The 23,450-nt window shown below is 41.4% G+C and overlaps 1 protein-coding gene across 2 annotated transcripts in view; it reads right to left on the reverse strand.

Annotated features, from left to right (window-relative positions):
- CUEDC1 (CUE domain containing 1) overlaps positions 1-23,450 on the reverse strand; it is a 197,138-nt gene that overhangs the window by 25,335 nt on the left and 148,353 nt on the right. For both annotated transcript variants that reach the window (XM_075853480.1, XM_075853479.1), the window contains exons 5-7: positions 22,117-22,300; positions 19,494-19,577; positions 16,294-16,389 (exon numbers count right to left, since the gene is read on the reverse strand). In XM_075853480.1, coding sequence (XP_075709595.1) covers positions 16,294-16,389; positions 19,494-19,577; positions 22,117-22,300 — 364 coding nt within the window. The remainder of the gene's footprint in view (positions 1-16,293; positions 16,390-19,493; positions 19,578-22,116; positions 22,301-23,450) is intronic.

Consider the following 23,450-nt stretch of genomic DNA (forward strand, 5'->3'; position numbering starts at 1 on the left):
TGACCGCGACATCTAAGCGGAATCCGGCTTGTTGCAGTGTAGTGTCGGCTATTTCATACAGCCGACACCCTCAAACTTATGAAGCAAGCTTAGCCTGTGAGCCCGCTCGTTACTTATCCCCCCGGAATCCAAATGTATATATATGGCGGATGTCGGGAAGGGATTCAAATTTACGTAGTTCACCGTGCGGCATAAATAACGAGTTACCTTTATCTATGGGTTGGTATAATTACAGTGATACTAAATATGTGTCTTTTTTTATTGTGTGTGTTAGGCTGGGTTCACATGTTGCTTTTTTATTAAGTTTTTCTCCCCAACAGTTCAAAAACGAATCTAAAAACGCATGAATTTTTTAATTACCCATGCATTTTACAAAGTGTTTCAGCTGTAATCTGGTTTTAAATTTACTAGTCATAGGTTTACAGCTGAAACACTTTATAAAATGCATGGGTAATTATAAAAAAAAAAAATGCAAGCGTTTCTTCCACAACAGTTCAAAAAATGCAACACAAAGGCAACATAAACACAACATGTTAACCCAGCCTTAGGCCCCATGCACATGACCGTGCCCGCAATCACAGCCCGCGATTAGAGGCACGGCCGGCCGCCAACTGACAGCTGCATTTTCGGGCCGTGCTCACATACAAAGTATGGGAGCACGGACCGCAAAATGCAAAAGAACGGACATGTTCCATAATTCCCGGAACATTTCCACGGCACGGACACCCTTCCGTAGTGCTTCAATGAAAGTGAATGGCTCCGTTTTTGTGGACCGCAATTGCAGTCCGCAAAAACTGAGGTTTTTTACAGTCGTGTGCATGGGGCCTTAGGCTGGATTCAAACAAGGTCATTACGTCCGTAATTGACGGACGTAGTTCGGCCGCAAGTCCCGGACCGAACACAGTGCAGGGAGCCGGGCTCCTAGCATCTTACTTATGTACGATGCTAGGAGTCCCTGCCTCGCTGCAGGACAACTGTCCCGTGCTGTAATCTTGTTTTCAGTACGGGACAGTTGTCTGGCAGCGAGGCAGGGACTCCTAGCATCGTACATAAGTATGATGCTAGGAGCCCGGCTCCCTGCAGTGTGCTCGGTCCGGGACTTGCGGCCGAAATACGTCTGTCAATTACGGACGTAATGACCTCGTGTGAATCCAGCCTTACTAATTTTTGCACAATAATAGCACATTTCATGAAAATTCTAATGTTTTTATGTCCCCTCACTCTAAGTCACAACTTCTTTATTTTTCCGTTATTCTAGAAGCTCAGGGGTCAGCAACCTTCGGCACTCCAGTTGTTGTGAAACTACAATTCGCAAGATGCGCTGAAAGCCAAAGGCTTTATTATTCCAGCCAAAGGCTGTCAGGGCATGCTGGGAATTTTAGTTTCACAACAACTGGAGTGCCGAAGGTTGCTGACCCCTGAAGCTGTATGTTAGCTTGTTTTTTGCGAGATTAGTCACATTTTTTAACAGAACCATTTTGGGGTACATATAAATTTATTAACTGTTATGATTTGAATTTTTTTTTAGGGGGATTGGCAAAAAAGCAAATCCACCGTTCTTTACATTATTTTTTTTCCCGCTGTTAATAGTGTGGTTTAAGTAATGTATGCGAGTAATATTACCATCAATAGACCACAAGTAGAATGTAATGGTACGCTAATTTGCGCAAACGGGTTAAAAACAGTCTGTCCAACTATTCTACCGATTTAATATAAAATAAAGTCACAAGCAATAGTGAAAAGACACACTAAAACCCTTTTAACTACATCAATAAAAGTTTACAAACTATGAATTAATTCAATCAAGTTGAAGTAGGGCTCGCTGCATCTAATTAATTAAATTTAGTGGAAGCAATTTGTAGTAAAAGTGAAACATTACCGCCCTCTGCTGGTTTATCTTTAGATTTACTTCTATTAACATAAATTCTAATTATCCTGCTTCAGTAGGTGTATCGTCAGGGTATGTTCACACGTAGTCAACCAAAACGTCTGAAAATCCAGAGCTGTTTTCAAGGGAAAACAGACCCTGCTTTTCAGACGTTTTTTTACCAACTCGCATTTTTCGCGGCGTTTTTCGCGCCGTTTTCGCGGCGTTTTTTACGTCCGTTTTTGGAGCTGTTTTCATTGGAGTCTATGAGAAAACAGCTCCAAAAACGTCTGAAAGAAGTGTCCTGCACTTCTTTTGACGAGGCTGTATTTTTACGAGTCGTCGTTTGACAGCTGTCAAACGACGACTCGTAAATAACAGGTCGTCTGCACAGTACGTCGGCAAACCCATTCAAATGGATGGGCAGATGTTTGCCGACGTATTGTAGCCCTATTTTCAGACGTAAAACGAGGCATTATACGCCTCGTATACGTCTGAAATTTGGCCGTGTGAACATACCCTTAGGGTAACGCCAGACGTAGAGGTCGAAGCAGCAATTTTACCCAGAAATACATGTTAGCCATTAACAATCAATATGCAAACTGCAACGATTTCTGGTAAAACCGCATGTCGGCACGTTTTTCAGCCGCTAAGTGTTACCTTATCGTAAAATATTGGGCAAGGGGACAGAGCCTCAGGATGTACCTAGTCAATTAATTAAAACAATTCACAATTGATTGTGGGGCAGATTACCTCAAACAGTACTAAGGGGTTGAATATGCGGTGTTAAAACTTACCTTTTAATGGTAGAAGTACAAAAACAAACCAAACAAGATGTAGTCACATGACAATACACACAAAACGTGCAAGGAACAGTGGGGGTAAGGATTAGGCAAAACCCCACTGTATAGTAAGGTGACTTATGTACACTTGTTTATCAAAGGCATAGCCCATAGTGCGGTGTATGGTACATGACACATAGATAAAGCACGAGATATAAGGAATAGTCTTACTGGCTTTATCTGGGTCAGTCGCCCAGGTGACAGTTCAATCTGGTGTCTTGGTTTGGGAGGGACATCAAAAATTCCCTATAACGCCCTTTTGTATGTTAACCTCCTTGCCCTGAACACTCAAGAGCAGCGATTGTCCACACTGGGGACACATCACCACCAACTAGTCACACTGAAAAAGCCTTAGGGTATGTTCACACGGCGGGGGTCCGTAACGGCTGAAATTACGGGGATGTTTCAGCCTGAAAACATCCCCGTAATTTCAGCCGTAGCGGCCTGTGCAGGCGCTTGAACGCCGCGTCAATTACGGCCGTAATTAGCGCTGCTATTCATTGGAGTCAATGAATAGCGGCTCCAATTACGGCCAAAGAAGTGACAGGTCACTTCTTCTACGCGGGCGTCTATTTACGCGCCGTCATTTGACAGCGGCGCGTAAATATACGCCTCGTGGGAACAGACAAACGTCTGCCCATTGCTTTCAATGGGCAGATGTTTGTCAGCGCTATTGAGGCGCTATTTTCAGACGTAATTCGGGGCAAAAACGCCCGAATTACGTCCGTAAATAGGCCGTGTGAACATACCCTTAAACTTATAGACCTACACTTTGTCCCGACGCATTTCCTCCAGGTGCTGCTGGTTTTATCAGGGGGTACAGGGGGCGAAATTAACGGGTATTCCAAGCTGGTGCTGTGTGTTTAGCTCCACTCGACAGGCTGCTGTGTGTATGGCGCTAACTACATCATAGCTCGCATGTGGTCGCTTATGTGGGGGGCAGGCCTATACACGGAGTGGCTGGGCCGGAGTGACGTGCCGGACAACGGGAGACGCTACAAGCTTGTGCACCCCGTGAGAGATTGAACAAGAAGTTTTAATGAACTTCGCTGGTGTTCGGCAACAGCAGAAGGTCTACGGTCATTAAGTGGGAAGCGCAAATACTACGCGTTAGCAAAAGCAAGGGACGGTGAGAGAGGAAGGGGGGGTGACCCGATGTAAACGGGAAATTGTGAGAGGCCGCTCACAAGTGTGGATGAGAGGGTTGGTGGGGAGAGGGGTTAGAGACCTTGGTTCCCTGCAGTATTAGTATTACTATAAGCGGTGTTGGAGATGCCTCATAGATAAATCAGACACAGAATAAAGGTTGTGCCTAAATAGTCACCTAATTTTTCCACAGTAATAATTTAAAATGCCAATGTGCCAAAAAAAAAACTGATGCATAGAGGTATTATTCAATATTCTATATATGTCCCCATCTTATGGGTCTGGTAGTGTCCCAGAACCACTGCGTAATTTATCACAGGGTAATTCATATTATTAATTTGAAATCAAGATGAGAATAGTAACGTGTAGGAGACATACGACAGGTATTAGCCCAATATGTAAATACCCAAAACATGGGACAATCGTGTAAAACCCACTGGGGTCCACTTCACAAGAAACAGGTGTAAGAAATGTGTTCATTGAGAGCGCGCGGCAGAAAATGGAACAGTCCGGGATTTTTCCTCATTCTAGCGGAACGTTGCCTTTGGTGCAAAAGGAAGAGTAAGCTGCGGGCATATTTCCAGATTCCGCTTGACTTCTGCGGAATCTGAAAATGTGCAGGCCGCTGCCAAGTGAGGTCGGTGCCAGGAATGGACCAGTCCACTCCCAGCACTAAGTGTGTATGTGGCACTAAGTACAAGGGGGGCTGGCACTAAGTACAGGATGGGTGTGTGTGTGGCGCTATCTATAAGGGGGGGGTGTGGAACGAAGTACAAGGGGGTTGGCACTAAGTACAAGGGGGGCTGTGTGGCGCTATCTAGAAGGGTGTGGAACTAAGTACAAGGGGGGGGTGTGGCACAAAGTACAAGGGAGGGTGTGGCACAAAGTACAAGGGGGGGTGTGGCACAAAGTACAAGGGGGTTATGTGGCGCCATCTACAAGGGGGATGTGTGGAACTATCTACAGGGGGTGTGGCACGAAGTACAAGGGGGGTTGTGTGGCGCCATCTACAAGGGGGCTGTGGTACTATCTACAGGGGGCTATGTGTGGTGCTTTCTACAAGTGGGGGGTGTGGCGCTATCTACAGGGGGCACAATGGGGGCATTATTACTGTGGGAGCACAAAGGGGGCATGGTTACTGAGGGGGCACTTTTATTGTATCGAGCACTGAGGTATCATCATTACCATCTTGGGCACTGTGGATTACAAGTTTGTTTAGAGCATCAGGTATAGGTGTAGAGGATGTGGTATAGGTGCGAGAAACCAACATGTCTGTGTGTCAATTCTGCAGAGATGAGTCTTGGCTGAAATAAGTCATCACAGTGGTCTGGGCTGGATGGAGGGGAAAAAAGGGACCGTGAACGACTCTAGCATCACCTAAGTTAGTGTGGGAAATCTACAAGCGGTGCTGAGATTGGGGAGTCACTCCCAGCACACTGCACAGGCAATGATTTTGTAATGGGTCTAAAAAATTTGGATTTTTAGCTCAGTTGTCCAGAAATTACTGAAGTGGAGGTTGGCAACCCGGATGTGGTCCCTAATCCTCCTCTCTGAACTCCCTTATGGTCTTAACCACGTACTGAAGATTACAGGAACACGTAATGAGATAAATGACCCCCCTGGTTTTACAATTGATAAACGATCTGTTATCATAGATCTTCCCTGTAGTATTGCTCTAAGGTATTATTACTTGCTGACTGGCAATTTGTAATAACAATATATGAACGTGTGACCCCTGAAGACGCTCCCCATAATGTATGGGGTGCAGGAGTGTGTAGGGACACTCAATTTAGTGGCAATAGATCAGAGCAATATTTGGTACTGACAGAACAGGTGTTTACAAATAAATTGGAGTAAAGAGTTAACATTCTCCTAGATGGAGTTCTACATTCTGATCGATTTGATTTGCTTATGCCTGCTATTAGACTTATTGGCTATATAGACCATTTTTTAATAAATTACAGTAAAATAATTGTAATCATTCATCCAAGCCAGTGAATACTCCTAGTTTTTAGATCCAAAACGTAGCACTCCCAGTAGGACCTTTTTATCCCAATTCCCCCCCCCCCCCTAATGGCTGGTACCTCCACTATTCCCATGAATTTAACACATTCTGGATCACAGTCATGCAGGCTATTCACATGTCTGGCCAACGGAGTATCCTTGGCTTTGGTGATGTCCAGAATATGTTCACCAATCCTTCTACGGAATTCCCTGATAGTTTTGCCTTTGTATTTCACACCACACGAGCAGCTAGACTTCTAGATCATCCCAAGAGAGTGACAAATGATGTTTTAAATCTCAAAACATTTGTTGGTGGCACCACTGGTAAATATCTTCCCTGTCTAAGAATTTACAGGCAATGCACCCGCTACAACGACAACAGAAACAACATTTTACGCTTCTTTATAGCCATGTCCCCGCCTTAACGGGGCTCAAAATGACTGTGGACTAGTCGGTCCCTTAGACTCCTGCCTCGTCTGTACTTTACTTGTTGGAAAGTCCCTATGACGTCAGTCATAAGTATGCTCCACTTACCTGCCAAGATCGCTTTCACAGGGCCTATGGCTTTGTCGAAGGTCCCCATTAATCTCCGTCTTGGCTACTTCCTCGTGAGTCCTCTGGGGCCTCAGGAGTTGTGTCCATTCACTACACAGGGCATGCTGGTATCCCTTTCTGAGCACGCTACCTGGATAGCCCCGCTCACAAAAGCGCATTCTCAGCAGATAAGAGACCACATGCGAGGTATGATGCCGTTAGTGACATATGCACACGGCAGCCCATCAAGAATGGAGCTCTATCTTGGAATTCCCATTATTTTCGCCCCCTGGATGGATCCAACAGCACCTGGAGGAACCACATTGGGACAAAGGGTAGGGCTATATGTTTAGGTCTTTTTTAGGGTGACTAGTTGGTGGTGGTGTCCCCAGTGTGGACAACAACTGCTCCTGAGTGTTTCGACAAGGAGGTTAGCCTATAACAGGGCATTTTAGGGAATTTTTGATGTCCCTCCCCAACCAAGACACCAGACTCACCTGTCACCTGGGCGACTGACAGATATAAAGCTGGTAAGACTGTTCCTTATATCTCATGCTTTATCTATGTGTCATGTACCGTACACCGCACTATAGGCTATGCCTTTGATGCACAAGTGTACATAAGTTGCCTTATTATACAGTGGGGTTGTGTCTAATCCTAACCCCCACTGTTCTGTGCACGTTTTATTGTGAATTGTCATGACATTACACCTTATTTGGTCTTTTTTTTCCACATATACCATTAAAAGTAATATACTGCTTTAAAGTGGGAGCTCACAACCAGTTTTCTTTTTGGATACAGCCATTCATTTTCCAGAATAACCTTTAGATCGGGGTGACTAGGAAGAACACTAGCCCATTTCTTAAGAAAGTAAAATAAACTGTCCTTGGTAATGATTTCATGATGGAATTTATCTGTATCCATTACACCTTAATTAGCCTTAATTTTTAGGCACGGTCTCTATGAAATAAAAAAAAATAGTATTTATGAGACTCAGAAAATCTCACCCTCACGTTAAGATGGTTGCGGATAGTTCCCTACTCTTTTGGCGCTTGCATGCATAACAATGTTTTTGAGAAGTTTTTCTGTTTTTTTTTTTTTTATATAACCTGACCTAGTCTATTGCCTCAGCTAATTAATCTTCAAAAACGAGGAAAAGACTTGCTCATTAATCCAGGGATCCACTCTTGAAAGTGCAGCCTGCAGAACTGATCAGAAGAGGCATCAGAATACTGAACCTAGTCTGTGCCTTGATTTTCTTCTAGACTTCCCTCCCACCAATGTGGACCAACTACACATCTAAATAGATGAGACAAAAAAAACAAATCCCAAAAGAAACAATGCAGACAAGAAAAGCCCCATCACTAACCGTTCCCTAAAAACTTCAATACGGACAGGGATCTTTTAATAGTACCATAATCACAGCATCTCTGACATGAAAAAGGGCATAGGGCAAAACAGGCATACAATTCCAGGCACGGCTGAAACCTTACTGTAACCTGACTGTAAAATACCTTGTATCCAATGTGGCTCTGCTATCCGGCAGTGTGCGGCCATAAGGACTCCAGCGGCGCCTTTTAAACATGCCACGCAGGGAAATGACGATGTGACATGCCTCCCTACGTCTGTGACCTCCAGGCTCTCTTTATGCCAACCAGTACTCAAACTACTGAACACGTATTCAGAAGTGACATTCTGGTCATCCTTCCCTTTGAGGAAGGCCCACTTGTTCGGGGCCGAAACATCGACATCTTTATATGCACTTGTATTTGGCATAAAGAGCAAATTTTCTTCAATGGAGATACTTTCTTCTACCCAATTTTCTTGATTGATTATGTGATCAGGAAAGAATCATCCCACATGACACGGCATGCATCCACAGTCTACAAGAAAGGGGTTGCTGTTCCTAAATTTGTATATTTCAGCTTGATCGGCGCCACTCATCCACCAACCAGCTCACTATGCCGCAGGAAGTGAGACAGAGACCTCTCCGCCGTCTGTCTAACTATGCCTCCCAGTAAATGGGAAAAACATATGTGGAGGGTGGGGTGCACTGAGCCGCTATTCTCTACCCAACCTCATTCTTAGTACCTCAGGCACAGAGATTATGGCAGTACTCTTGCCATTACAGGAACACTCCTGCTTCCTTGTAGAGAAAAAAAAAAAAAAAAAAGAGGTGAATGTAGTTGAAAGTTCCTAGAGCTTCACATCTTTACAGCAATAAAAAGGGTCTATTTTGAGCTATTACTAGCATCTTACCAGGCTTAAATACAGAGGACATATAACGGAACTGCTTGAGTCAACATACATAGCGAAAGGTAATGCCAGAAAGAGCGGAATTATAATAAGGTCAGCTGATTACTCGATGCAGAGTCCGCCAGAACAGCAAACGCAGGTCGTGGTACAGACCTCCCTGTCTGATGGAATGGATGAATGTCCTCACTCACCATGACTACTGGGGTCGTCAACCTCTTTAGGTGTTGGGACTCCACATGATGGGCTCGGGCTCGGGCTCTGGCATGGGAATTTATTTGGGGACAATACTTCAAAAACTTCTCTATGGACAGAGAAATAGCTTGACGTGGCGTTCAGCCAGACAGGCTCTGACGCGTCTAGCCATGATGTGTTTACAAGGTATGTATACAGGCCCCTATCGTACTTGGGCAATAAAGCACCGATTGCATGCTTTTCCCAACTGCTCATACAAAAACATGAAAAAGCATGTGCCAGAATTACTTCTGATCTTAAAGCGAATTTCCAAGCTCTTGGCTCACATATGGAAGCCATGGAGCAGAAAATTGATGCTACTGTCACCAGGGTCAATCAGCACACTGATTGTATTGATGAAACATATAAACAATTGGAGAAGGCACACTCCCAGATTGAAGATGTAGAAAACAGGTCACTATGGAAGAATTTCATAAAAAGGGGGCTCCCAAAATCTATTATGAACTTGGAAACAGAAGTTTCATGACCTATTTAAAGAGGCTCTGTCACCACATTATAAGTGCCCTATCTTGTACATAATGTGATCGGCGCTGTAATGTAGATTACAGCAGTGTTTTTTTAATTTAGAAAAACGATCATTTTTTACGGCGTTATAACCTATATTAGCTTTATGCTAATGAGTTTCTTGATGAACAACTGGGCGTGGTTTACTTTTTGGCCAAGTGGGCGTTGTACAGAGGAGTGTATGACGCTGACCAATCAGCGTCATACACTTCTTCCCATTCATTTACACAGCACTTATGTGCAGCCACATAAATACACTATAACGTTACTGCAGTGTCCTGACAATGAATATACATTACCTCCAGCCAGGACGTGATGTCTATTCAGAATCCTGACATTTCAGAAGCGTCTGTGTGATATTTACAGCAAGGCAAGCGTAATCTCGCAAGATTACGATGTAACCTGTAATTTCAAACGAGATTACGCTTGCCTTGCTGTAAATATCACAGAGACGCTACAGAAGTGACAGGATTCTGAATACACATCACGTCCTGGCTGGAGGTAATGTATATTCATTGTCAGTACACTGCAGTAACGTTATAGTGTATTTATGTGGCTGCACATAGCGATATAGCTATATCGCTATGTGCTGTGTAAATGAATGGAGAGAAGTGTATGACACAGATTGGTAACGGATTGGTCAGCGTCCTACACTCCTCTCTACAACGCCCACTTGGCCAAAAAGTAAAACACGCCCAGTTGTTCATTAAGAAACTCATTAGCATAAAGCTAATATAGGTCGTAACGCCATCAAAAATGATAGTTTTTCTAAATAAAAAAATACTTCTGTAATCTACATTACAGTGCCGATCACATCATGTACAATATAGGCCACTTATAATGTGGTGACAGAGCCTCTTTAAGGTTATAGTGCCTGATCTGCCACAGCAATGTTTTGATATTCACAGGGTACACCAGACTATGACTGCACGAAGGGCTGAGGGATATTGTTGTGAAACCCGATTACTTCTCGGCAAAAGAGAATGTTATGAAGGCCTCTAGAGGATGCCACAATTTACAACTGCATACTTTGTCGATTCAAATCTTTGCAGACCTGTCTCTCCATGCAATACAGAAGAGGAGGAGCTTAAAGCCTCTTTTAAAGGAAAAAAAGTTAAGAATAGATGGGCCTTCCCCTTTCGTCTGGTGTTCACATATCACTATTGTCCCTTCAGCTATACTAATCTACACAAGAGAGACTCTCTGGGCGAGAGACTGTTTTTTTCTGACTCGAGAGGGTCACTCTTCTTCCACCAGGTCTGCTCAACCACTAAATCCTTCAGGATGCCTGATCCATTTCGCCACTATGGCGGTAAAAGTCCACATTTTGACCATCAAGATTCAACCCTACCTGCTAGACTGAGACCATACAGACCTCAGGTTTTTGACAGCCCTACATGCTGACTGAGGTATGGTATATTATACCACTAACACAGGATTGTTCCTGTTCCAATTATCTGTGGCCTGTTGGCCCTGAGTTGTTCTGGTTAGGGTAAAACTCCTATGTAGGCCGTCCATCCGTAGCGTTACCGCTTGCTCTCCGTTGGGACTTCGGGAGCTCCACCTAGAGAAATATTTGTCTTTGCTCTAAAGTGCTACTTCCCATCCACCTCTTCCACCTCTAATACCCTGTAAAGGTCACGCTTTTATTTTTCATGGTACTAGTGATATTATCAGTCATGTTGCTCGGGATTCTTCCATGGTTTTCCCTGTCTTTGCCTCTCCTCCCCCCATTTTTTTTATTTTTCTGGGAGACTAACTGGCAGAAAGGCAGTAACACAGATCTAACAGATTGTCGGTCAAGCCAAGTCTCCTACCCTTCTGCTCAATCTATAGTTGGAACAGGTGAATAAGCCACATTACTCAGGTCACGCCCTCTCCTGTCTCTTTGTCTGGCTTCTGGAGCAAAAACAGGCAAAGTAGTTACATCTACTCGTCAATGGAACGATTTAGGATGTGCAAGTTACGTTTATTATTCATCTTGCTCTTAAAGAGGGTCAGCTCGATTTCTTTTGTCACGTACTTAGATGTCTATTTCCCCATATTTCAGGCAAAATATTTCTTGGAGGGGTTTCAAAAACGTGACTCTTGAGCCCTTTTTAGATAAATCCTCGACCGAAACAAGGCCTTAAACTTGCCAGGTCATTACATTCCCGCAACTTTGTTGATGCTTGGCCATCAGCTAACCCGTCAGTTTTCTGCTAATTGTTTCTATTCACGTATTGGTCATCTTTTCCTTCCCTCACAATAACTTTTATTTTTAAATTCACAAAGATTCCTGCCGTACCCGTACCTGATCATAACCCCATTATCGTTACTTTCGGCTGGTTTTTTTTTAATGAAATCTACCACCCTCCCAAGGAGAGGCTTAATGAAACTATCATAACTAAACCTCAACTCTTTCCAGAATTACATCAGAACTAAAATGCTGTCTTGACCTGAACAAGCGTTATGACACCACCACCTCTATTAATTGGGAAGCCCATAAGGCCACCAATTCAGGCAAAACTTATTTAATTAGCTTCCAAGCTCAAAAACCTACAGAAAAACTTTTGGTTGAAAAGAAAGAAGCTTACTCTAACTTACTCCAACAACATATAGCGAACCCAGGGCTTGATCTCCGGGGTAAAATTGAGAAAGTGTAAGGGATGGTTTATTTTCTTATATTTTCTGTATTAAATTACATGATGAATTATCAAGCAGGATACCGAATTACTAAGATATGTATGCTCCATTATTTTAATGACCTTTCCTCTACATATTTCTGCTCGATTCTCAAAGAAATGTGTTATCGTTATGTGTTTATCGTGTGGCCTTCATAGATCCATGCTAGGTGGTTGGCTGGACGCCCAGACATAAAATGCAACTGTTTGTCGTTATCTCCCTCATGGGAAAGAACAGTTAACAACACCCCATTGTATGTTTGTCTCCAGGTCTTAACTGATTTCAGCATTTTAATGAAGAATTATAATTATGTAATTGAAATATTCTTATGGTCTGCTATTGGCTGAATAAGAATTATTGTCACATTGCCTCGGATTGGTTAACCTGAAGCCTACACCCCTTTTGAATGATATTATTGTAATTGAGTTTGGCAATAAACCCCCAGAGGAGTATTTTGAGCATACCAGCAGCGTCTGTGTGTTATTTCTCCTCTCTCGATATATATCAGTATGAAATCTCCTAATTAGGATGCTGGATAAAGTTCCTGGCGTGAGTGTCTGTTGGAACACTCGTCTAAATTTCAGACTAATATATTTTGAGCCACTGATTTCCATGACAAAGGCATGGACTGAACTTAATCGGTCTCTTACCGCTATTGCAGAATGCAGCATTAGTTTAAATATTGCTTTTTTTGCACAGAGCGATAAACCAAGGGCCCTGCTAGCGCAGAGATTAACCCCCTTGGTTCGAACATATGCTACCCCCTATAAAACGTATGGCTAATGAGAATTTTTACTTTAAGTAGGTATGGTGACCATTCAGTTGGAAATATTTCCTGCTTGTATTTCAAGCAGTGATCACAACCAGTCAGCATTTAAATTTGTCAAGTGTGAAGACATAGTTTGAAATGTCCATCACTCTTTGAATGAATACTGCTGAGAGCGGACTCGTCCGAGCCCACCTGTGTACCGGGCGGCAGTCACGGCGAGTCAGTTATACTTTAGGAGCAGTGGTGAATCATACCACTCTCTCCCTATACGTACTTGTGAGTAGGTGTGCTAGTTCAGTCAGAGTGGCATGTATCACTGCCATTCGACTGAGCTACACTTCCCAAGAGGTCACTAGATGGAGTAGACCAGGGTGTAAAATTGCTGGAGCATATTCTGAACTATCCCTCAATTATTCGATCCCTATCATACAGCTGGGCTCATCCCAGCAGCTTTCCCATATCTTTTCCTCTCCCCTTCTCACGTTATTTCACAAAAAAAAAAAAACACGGTCGTGTGCATGAGGCCTAAGCAGTACTCTTTGAGCTAAATACATCATGAGCAGATGCACAAATCTCTCTTGGTTGTTTGCTACAATGTATCAATCTGAAATCCAGGATGTTTAGCTCACAAGGGAAAGCCCCTTTAAAAGCATAGGTTATAAAACCTCTTCCGAACATTAGCGTCTGTCCTATTTCTCCAGAGGCCCTTTACTTGATATCCATTACTTCCACGTTCAGATAGAATTAGGTAAGAGATAACCTTAGAGAGGTTTCCCAGGAAGAGTCCGACCCTGAGACCTCTACCAGTCAGCAGAATTAAGGGGCCACTGCACTTGCTGGAGTGTTGCAGCCAATTCACGGTTGTGCTTTTTTTTTCTTTTATATGCGGCTGTGCCTGATACTGCCGTTTAGCGTTATAAAAGTATAAGCTCGGGACGAAACGCAGAACCAGTCAAAACCACAGGTGCTGAAGCGCCACCATGTGTGTTACAACATGCATGTGATGCGTCGCCTTTGTTATATTTTTGGTGGAGGGCTGGGACTCTAACCTCCACTTATCACACATTAATGCCAATCAATGTAAAATTTCTAAAAAAAAGTCAGTTAGGCTATGTTCACACGTGTGTTGTGACATTCCGCTGTTCTGCTCCATCAGGGGAGCAGAACAAGGGAACAACAGAAGTAATGGTTGCATTGAATAACGGACACTGCCGGCGGCCGACGGAACCCATTGTCTTCAATGGGTTCCATCGGCTTTCCATGCTGCGCTATGGTCTCCAGTAATCCCTAACGGAGTCTCCAATGCAGATGTGAATGAAGCCTTAATAAGTGTGTTACTAATCTGAATTATGCTCTTGATTACTTATGACCTGGAGTTCTTTACATATTTTAAATTTTAAAAATGTAAGAAGCACATCCCTTTCTATATTTCACCTTTGTTAGAATGCATAGAACACATTCAATATTCCAGTTACTGACACATTAAACTGTACTGCCATGAAATGTAGAACGGTTATGGCTCTGAACAATTTGCAATAGTTGAAACATTTATTTTTCCATGGAAAATGAATAATGAATTATATAAAAGTGTTGCTGCCTTATGTAAATGGCCAGTAAAGCACACTTGGCAATTTTTATTCTCATTCAGTGAGAAAAGTAGTACACAGAATTTACTTAACTCCTATGATTATGCTAAACAAACAACGTTCCTAAAACAACATTTTAGCAAAGAAATAGAGGTCTATATTTTATAGAACGATTGTTATTAGTGCTTTGAAAAACTGCAAATAGTGTGACAATCTCTATTATTAGGGTGGAAAACAAGAACAGGAAAAATGCAGTACTTTTGCCTTGCTAAGAGGTTGTTTCCTGCATGGCTTTGTAAATGGATAATTACTGTAAAGAATTAGAAGTATGATGATTACTGCCCTATAAAGAATGCTCATACAACAAAAATATGCTTTGGCCAGGGGGCTGTGCGCAGATTAGAGGATAGATAGATAGATAGATAGATAGATAGATAGATAGATAGATAGATAGATAGATAGATAGATAGATAGATAGATAGATAGATAGATAGATAGGCTAGCAGCACAGTATAGGCTTTTCAACGTACCTGTGTTTATCCAAGCACAATTGGGCCAGAAAACTATCCAAATCACATAAAGGTAATGGTTTCCTCAAGAGCTATAACAATTAAACAATATACACTATATCGACAAAAATATTGGGACACACCTCAATCATTGAAATCAGGTCTTTCATTCAGTCCCATTGCCATATGTGTATAAGTCAAGCACCTAGCCATGCAGTCTGCCTATACAAACATTTGTGAAAGAATGTGTCATTCTAAAGAGCTTACTGAATTCCAGCATGGTTCTGTAATAGGATGCCACCAATGTAACAAGTGAGTTTGTGAAATGTCTCCCCTAGATATTCCACGGTCAACTATGAGTGATATTATTTTTAGCGTTTAGGTACCACAGCAATTCAGCCACAGAGTGACAGACCATGTAAAGTTACAGAGCGGGGTTTGCCGTGTGCGGAGGCACATAATGCAAAAATGTTGCCAACACTCTGCTGACTTAATAACTGCAAAGATCCAAACCTCCTAACAACATCACCAAGCACAATGCCAAGCATCGGATAAAGTGGTGTAAAGCACACCACCACTGGACTCTGGAGCAGTTGAAAGGAGTTTTGTGGGGTGATGAATCAAGATTCTCTGTCTCGCAGTCTGATGGACGAGTATAGGATTGGCAAATGCTGGGCGAACACTACCTGCCTGACTGCATTGTGCCAACTAGGAAGTTTGGTGGAGGAGGAATAACACTATGGGGTTGTTTTCCTGGGGTTGGTCTAGGTGCCTTAGTTCCAGTGAAAGGAACTCTTAATGCTTCAGCATACCAGGACATTTTGGACATGGTCTGCTTTCAAATTTGTGGGAACAGTTTGGGGGAAGTTCTTTTTCTGTTCCAGCATCAATGTGCCCTGGTGCACAAAGCAAGGTCCATAAAGGCATGGTTGGGTGAGTTTGATGTGGAAGAACTTGACTGGCCGCACTGAGACCTGACCTGAAATGCCATTGAACACCTTTAGGAAGAACTAGAATGGAGATTTAGAGCCAGGCCCTGTCGTCTAATGTCAGTGTCTGACCTCACAAATGCTCTTCCGGAAGAATGAGCAAAAATTCCTACAGACACACTCCAAAATCTTGTAGAAAGCCTTCCCAAAAATTAGGGCTCTGTTTTAGCTGCAACTGGGAACCAACTCCATATTAATGCCTATGAATTTAGAATGGGATGTCATAAAATCTCCTGTTGGTGTAATGTGTAGGTGTCCCAATACTTTTGGCCATATAGTGTATGTTATTGTGACATAATTGCTTTAGAAAAACAATCTGTATAGGAAATATATTTACTCATAATATGTGTGGCTTCTTTAAATATACTTACATTTGCCCATGTGTTTTAATTTATCCCTAAATAAGGCATCTTCAGATATAGCACTGTTAGAATCGCAGACTCCAGGAACAGAATGGGATTCATCTGCTGTAAAAGAAAAGAATACAAAACAATGAGTTACGATTTGGCATGAACAGTTAGTTAATAGGGACCTGCTACACTGGAATCTGAAGACATAAGACGATCAATGCTTCAGTAGCTTATAAAGATGACACCTCAGTATGGAGACAAAGGATTTTTTTCAGGAAAAACACATTAAGGGCTTATCCTTAGAACAGGCCATAAATATGTAATCACTGTGGGTACGATGTGGAGACCCCCAGCAATCAGCTAAACAAAAGTGCTGCAGCGCTCATTGGAGCCACTATTGCTTTTACGCCACATGCACACGACCGAGTGCGCCATCCGAGTCCCGTCATTGATCCGAGGAAAGATAGGACATGTTCTATCTTTCCTCAGATCGGAGACTTGAACCCGATTCAGCCGCTAAAGTGAATGGGTCCGTGAAGACGATCGCGTGCCACTCGGTCGTGTGCATGAGGCATTATTCTTTCTAGCAGTGACACATACATTTGAAAGCTAAATCACATTCATGTAGATATGTAAATCTGGTGAAGAATCTGTTCAAATTATCCAACAAAAGAGACAGCTACCCTTAATATACAATTACCAAAAATACCACGTGATATGTACAAAAACGAAATATTTATTCATTGCGAAAAAACAAATGAGCACACAAAATAACTACTTACTTTGGAATCGCAATAAGTAAACAGAGCAGGGAGCTGTCAAATCTCCCTGCTCTCAGCAACCAGAGGCAGCTGAGGGCTGGGAGTGTCCCTGCTCGACCGGGTGAGATCGATATTCGTATCGATCTCACCCGTTTAAACCCTCAGATGCGGTGCACAATAGCGAGCGCCGCATCGGAGTGGTTTTGGAGAGAGGGAGGGAGCTCCCTCTCATCTGACTGACAGCCGGCAATAAGAGTTGCTTATGTTTATTTATTATTAATTTTTTTTGCACATTACTTCTATTTTTTTATTACTATGGTCTGTCCCTCAAAGCTCAGAAAAGACCTTTGGGCGATATATATATATATATATTTATATATATATATATATATATATATATATATATATATATATATATATATCGCCCAAAGGTCTTTTCTGAGCTTTGAGGGACAGACCATAGTAATAAAAAAATAGAAGTGATTTTTTTTTAAATAATAAATACACATAAAATACCCACCCCAAGAAAAAGTTCCCTCCGAACATGTAATATATTCAAATTTACGGTAGACAATGACGACCACATGACGATCACAAATAAAAGGTCTATTTTAGGGTAAAACTATTTTCAAACTTTAAGGGTATGTTCACACAACCTATTTTCAGATGTAATTCAAGGGTTGTTTACGCCTCTAATTACGCCTGAAAAGACGGTTCTATTACGCCTGCAAACATCTGCCCATTGCCTGAAATGGGTTTTACGATGTTCTGTTCCCACGATCCTTTATTCTACGCGCCGCTGTCAAAATACGGCGCGTAAAATGACGGACACTTCTTGGGACGTTTTTGGAGCAGTTTTCTCATACTCTATTGAAAACAGCTCCAAAAACGACCGTAAAAAACTCAGCGAAAAACGCGAGTTGCTCAAAAAACGTCTGAAAATCAGGAGCTGTTTTCCCTTGAAATTTCTCTGATAAGTTAGGAGAAATGGCGAGAGACCCAATGGAAGATTATGCATAGAGTTCCCAAAGTCTTTAATAAACCTTTTGAAAAATATCTTAAGGGGTTTAAGCAAAAATGCTCCAAAGATGGATTGAAAAAAAACTGGTTTGGCTCACTGCTTGTAGTAATGCCCCATAATTATACGATTTTGGGAGGAAGTTGCACAGACTATTCAGAATGTAGCGAGTTATAAGATCACAAATGAGATATGGCTACTACTGTTCCATTAGGTCCCAAATCTATCCTTCCATAGAGACATAACCCACTCAACCTGTTTAGCAGCAAAAAAAAAAAAAAAGTCATTATGAATTCATGGACCATCTAATATAAGGACTGCTAAAATATTATTGAAGAAGTTTTAACTAAAAGAATGGTCAGACTTCTCGTCTTTCATTTTTGATGGACAAGATGGCTGCACAAGATATATAACAATTCGGAGGTAGTCTCTATGGAAGTCTCTAAGGATACACCTAAATAAAATGGGAATGGTTGGTGATATTAACTTCCTGTTTGTGGCACATTAGTATATGGGAGGGGGGAAACTTTTCAAGCTGGGTGTTGACCATGGCGGACATTTTGAAGTCGGCCATTTTGTATCCAACTTTAGTTTTTTCAATGGTAAGAGGGTCATGTGACACATCAAACTTATCGAGCATTTCACAAGAAAAACAATGGTGTGCTTGGTTTTAACGTTACTTTATTCTTTCATGAGTTATTTACAAGTTATGGGTGACATTATGGGTGTCAGGTCCGAGCATTCCTAGATGAACAGTTTCCTGGAAAGTGGATTGGTCGTCGTGGCCCAGTTGAATGGCCCCCTAGGTCTCCCGATCTGACCCCCTTAGACTTTGATCTTTGGGGTCATCTGAAGGCAATTGTCTATGCTGTGAAGATACGAGATGTGCAGCAACTGAAACTACGGATACTGGAAGCCTGTGCTAGCATTTCTTCTGCGGTGTTGCTATCAGTGTGTGAAGAGTGGGAGAAGAGGGTTGCATTGACAATCCAACACAATGGGCAGCACTTTGAACACATTTTATAAGTGGTCAGAAACTTGTAAATAACTCATGAAAGAATAAAGTAACGTTAAAACCAAGCACACCATTGTTTTTCTTGTGAAATTCTCGATAAGTCTGATGTGTCACATGACCCTCTTCCCATTGAAAAAACTAAAGTTGGATACAAAATGGCCGACTTCAAAATGGCCGCCATGGTCAACACCCAGCTTGAAAAGTTTCCCCCCTCCCATATACTAATGTGCCACAAACAGGAAGTTAATATCACCAACCATTCCCATTTTATTTAGGTGTATCCATATAAATGGCCCACCCTGTGTGTATATATATATATATATATATATATATATATATATATATATATATATATATATAAAATCCACAAGACACAAATGCAAGCAGAAAAGCTATTGATTTTTTCCCTAGTGACATATGTCCTTACTGGATATTGAAGGGCAAACACCGACATCATTATTCACCGGAATACTGATAGACTTGGATTTCTTTGACTCGTATTTCAAACGATCTAAAAAAAAAAGAAGCAGATAAGTCTTGTTTTAACATTTTAAGCACAGAGTGGAACAATTGTCTTTTCAACAGATATGGGAAAAACACGTTTATGAATTTCACTCAATATAAATAAATATATCCTCAAAGCAAGCTTAAAAAAATTATATTAGGGAATTGCATAAATAACAATGGTATTATTATTGATATTTTTATTATTAAATACTAATTCCAGATAGCTGCTGGAACCATATAATATTAATTAACCTTTTCCCATTTTCCACCATTGCACACCAGACTACTCCTACAGCGGTGTGGGTCTACCAGGAGGACTGAAATTCAAAGCTAAAGGGGGCACTCCGTTATAACATTATATTATGCAGAATATAGGTTTTTCAGCAGCTCCACTGTATAACTTCACATGAATGGCTAAACATACACGATAGTTTCATTATGCTATGTCTTATGAGGGGCGAGTTATTAGTAAAGTCAACTAATAAATGTGAATTATCCTTCCAGATCTACAACAGCGGAGCTGTGTGGTAGTGCAATCTATATATAGCATGCCATGTCAATTAGTGGTTTACAGAGGATATCCGGACTCAAACTAAATGACAAGTTGAACCTACAGTGGTTTTTTCCATGGAAGTACTTAGTAGGTCAGCATTTCTTGTTGAATGGTAACCACAACAATAAGACAAGCCAAAAAGACCATGTTGTATCAAGTGAAACCAGCAAATTATGGTTTCTTTCTAATAATGATATTACACAATATAGCATGGAATTTTAAGAGGCCACTTACTTGACCATAAGAAGAAAATATCTTTAGCAAAAATGTAGATTTCAAAAACTTCTATAATCTTGTGCATTGTTAGATTGTGGTCATTGGTAAACGACACAACCCCACACTTCTAAGTATTATTCGTTTTTAAGTACATAGACTCAAGAAATACAGACCATCACCAGCGTTATACATGAAGTGCTAGCTGACATCTGCCATATTCGGGCCTTTGCGAAGTCTATGGCTCAGACGATGTAGTTAGATGAAGTAATTTTTCATAAGGCGAGTGGAAGCTTCACATTTTCTGAACAACAGTAATGTATTTGTGTGGTAGTTTTATGTGGCTCATGGTTGGTTACGATTTATAATGTTGATGCTTATGATACAGTAGCAGGTATATAGACGATACTATAGACAATACACGTCTGTGCACTGCTTACATCTGTGAAAGCATTTTTCTTACATTTGGGATTTATTTTGATAGATGATCCAGTGTTTTATTTGATTTGTGATATACGGTCCGCATGTCGGCCGCATTCCCGGACTGAACACAGTTCAGGGAGCCGGGCTCCTAGCATCATAGTTATGTATGATGCTAGGTGTCCCTGCCTCCCCGCGGGAATACTGTCCCATACTGAAAACATGTTAACAGCAAGCACTTTAGAACACTATTTAAAAAAGTTTGATAAATAATTTTAGTTAACCCTGGCTGATCCAGAGCAAGAAAAAAACAAAAAGAATCAAAAACAGGAAATGGACCAATTTGCACTAAAAAAGGAAAACCTTTCCATTCTGGCTCTTGCAGTTCATAAACGTTTAACGAAGTAATTCTATTTAACAAACCCTTTATATATTATTTTGCGTCACAAAAGAAAACCCTTCTTGAAGTGTTGCACGGTTTCTGCTAATACCAGATCCTGCTATGCCGATCCTTCAGTAAAGAACAGTTTTCACAGCTAGAAACTGAACGCTTTTTTCCTCAAGTAAGGGATGGCATCCTCTTTTCTTCTGGGGCAACTTCAGAATGAACAGCTATACTAAGTATTTTTGGAAATTTTAGAGCTTTTTCCAAAACGAAATATATGGTAGATAAACCTTTGATTATACAACCAATGAGGTCAGAACATCTTCAGCCTGAAGTACTGACTCACTGTGCATAAAACGGACAAACAATGTGAAATGAGTCAGGCTATGTCCAGGAAATACAGTAGATGTTCTGTATCTATTTGTGAATGTTACTAATATATTCCTAGTGTAACCAAGGCTGGAACATTTATCTCTGGGCATCCGCTAACAGCAACATGTCCAGAAAGTTTATATTATCTTTTGTACAAATTATAAATAATTTATACAAAAATTATACTTTATACAAAAATAACTGCATGGAAATGTAAGCCTAGATGCAGTTACCCCCTGCAATAACAGCTGACCAGTGAGGGTTAGAGAATCTGGATCCATGACGATCAGCTGATTCTGTAACCGCCTTCTTTTTAAAAACAAGGTGGTCTTTGGGAGAAAGCATTTAACAGTTTAATATGTCCAGAATTAATTAAAAAGTTCAGTTTGCTTCCAAGAAAAGCTCAGCTCATCTGCTACTGTCGCAAGTCAATAGGCAAGTACGGCTTTAATACATTTCCTTCAGATGGGTTTGTAATTACAACTGCTCTAATTACACTTGGTTCCGTAGGGACTTTTTTTTTTTCTTCTTTCACGGATTCACCCTGGATAGCTGACTTTGATGTTATGTCTAGAAGGTTTTTCTTTTTCTTTTTTTTACCTTTCTCAAGTGCAAGAAGAAATTCTCTATTTCTCTGAAGTTCTCTCATGAACTCTTCATTCTGTAAGAAAAGCGCAATCCTCTCATCTTGCAAATACTGCTTTAGCTTCCGCTCTTGATCCATGGAGCCATGCTCGTTTTTGGAGTCTTCTTGGCATATTGAAGAAGGTCCACCTTGGCAGCTCTGTTGGATAAGAAAGCCATTATTTTTTTTTTATTCAAAGCTGCACAATGAATCAAAATAAAGAAACTTGTTGACAAAGCATAAGAACAAGCAAGTTACGGCTGTACTACGCGGTTTCCGTAACTCCCATAGACTTCTATGAGAGTTACAGAAATATCGTAGCTCAGCAAGCTCGGCTGTTTCTGGAACCCTAACCACCTTTGGATTCACCGCCTGAAAGAACGATTAAGAAATTGTTTATTAATTGTATTAGTTAAAAATGTGGCTCAACCAGCCACTAATTCCAGAACCAGGCATAAGCAAGTGATTTGCAAGAAAAGCGTCCAGAGTGAATGATGTCTTTCTAGCACCCAAAGACCAACTTTCCCTGCTTGTAATATAATATTTCGCTATATCCTTGCCATTAAATTACAATCTATCCAGATCCTACGCGTTTCAGCATCACAACCAAAGTGATGCCTCCTCAGGGATTCCTAGATATAGATTCTTAAATTGTTAAAATGTTTGAACACTGGATAGCACTGTTCATGTGCTGATTATAGCCTCCGGACGTGTGCACGGCTCTGATACACTGGCCGTACACGCGCCGGAGAAACTACAGGCTTATTGCGCCTATTCTTCCCCAGCAGCCATCCCACCATGCAGGGACAGAGGGACTCCCGATCTCGAGATAGGTGCAGGGTCCCAGAGCTGGTACCTGCACCTATCAGACATTTATGTCATGTCCTATGTATACGCCATGAAGGTCTGAGAGGGGAATACCCCTTCTAAGCAAGATTCTGTATGGATTTTATCACCGTTTCATGAAATGAAGTAAAGTGTTGGGCACTTCCTAGCAAATCTGTCTAAATGTTATGCCGCTGCAGCCATTTTTCGGTTATTCATTTTTGTTTTTAAAACCGGTTTTATTTTTCCGTAGATATAGCTGTATAATGGCTTATTTTTTTTGCAGGACCAATTGTAGTTTTTTTTACAGCAACATTTATTGCACCATATAATGTACTGGGAAACTGGAGAAAATTCTTTGTGGCATGGAATGGGAAAAAAACAGCGATTCTTTCATTTTTTCTTGAGTTTAGTTTTTACAGCGTTGGTTTCAACGTGCGGTAAAAATATCACGTTAACTTTATTCTGCCGGTCAATAGGATTA

This window comes from Rhinoderma darwinii, chromosome 2, assembly GCF_050947455.1.
Source record: "Rhinoderma darwinii isolate aRhiDar2 chromosome 2, aRhiDar2.hap1, whole genome shotgun sequence".
Lineage (NCBI taxonomy): Eukaryota > Metazoa > Chordata > Amphibia > Anura > Rhinodermatidae > Rhinoderma > Rhinoderma darwinii.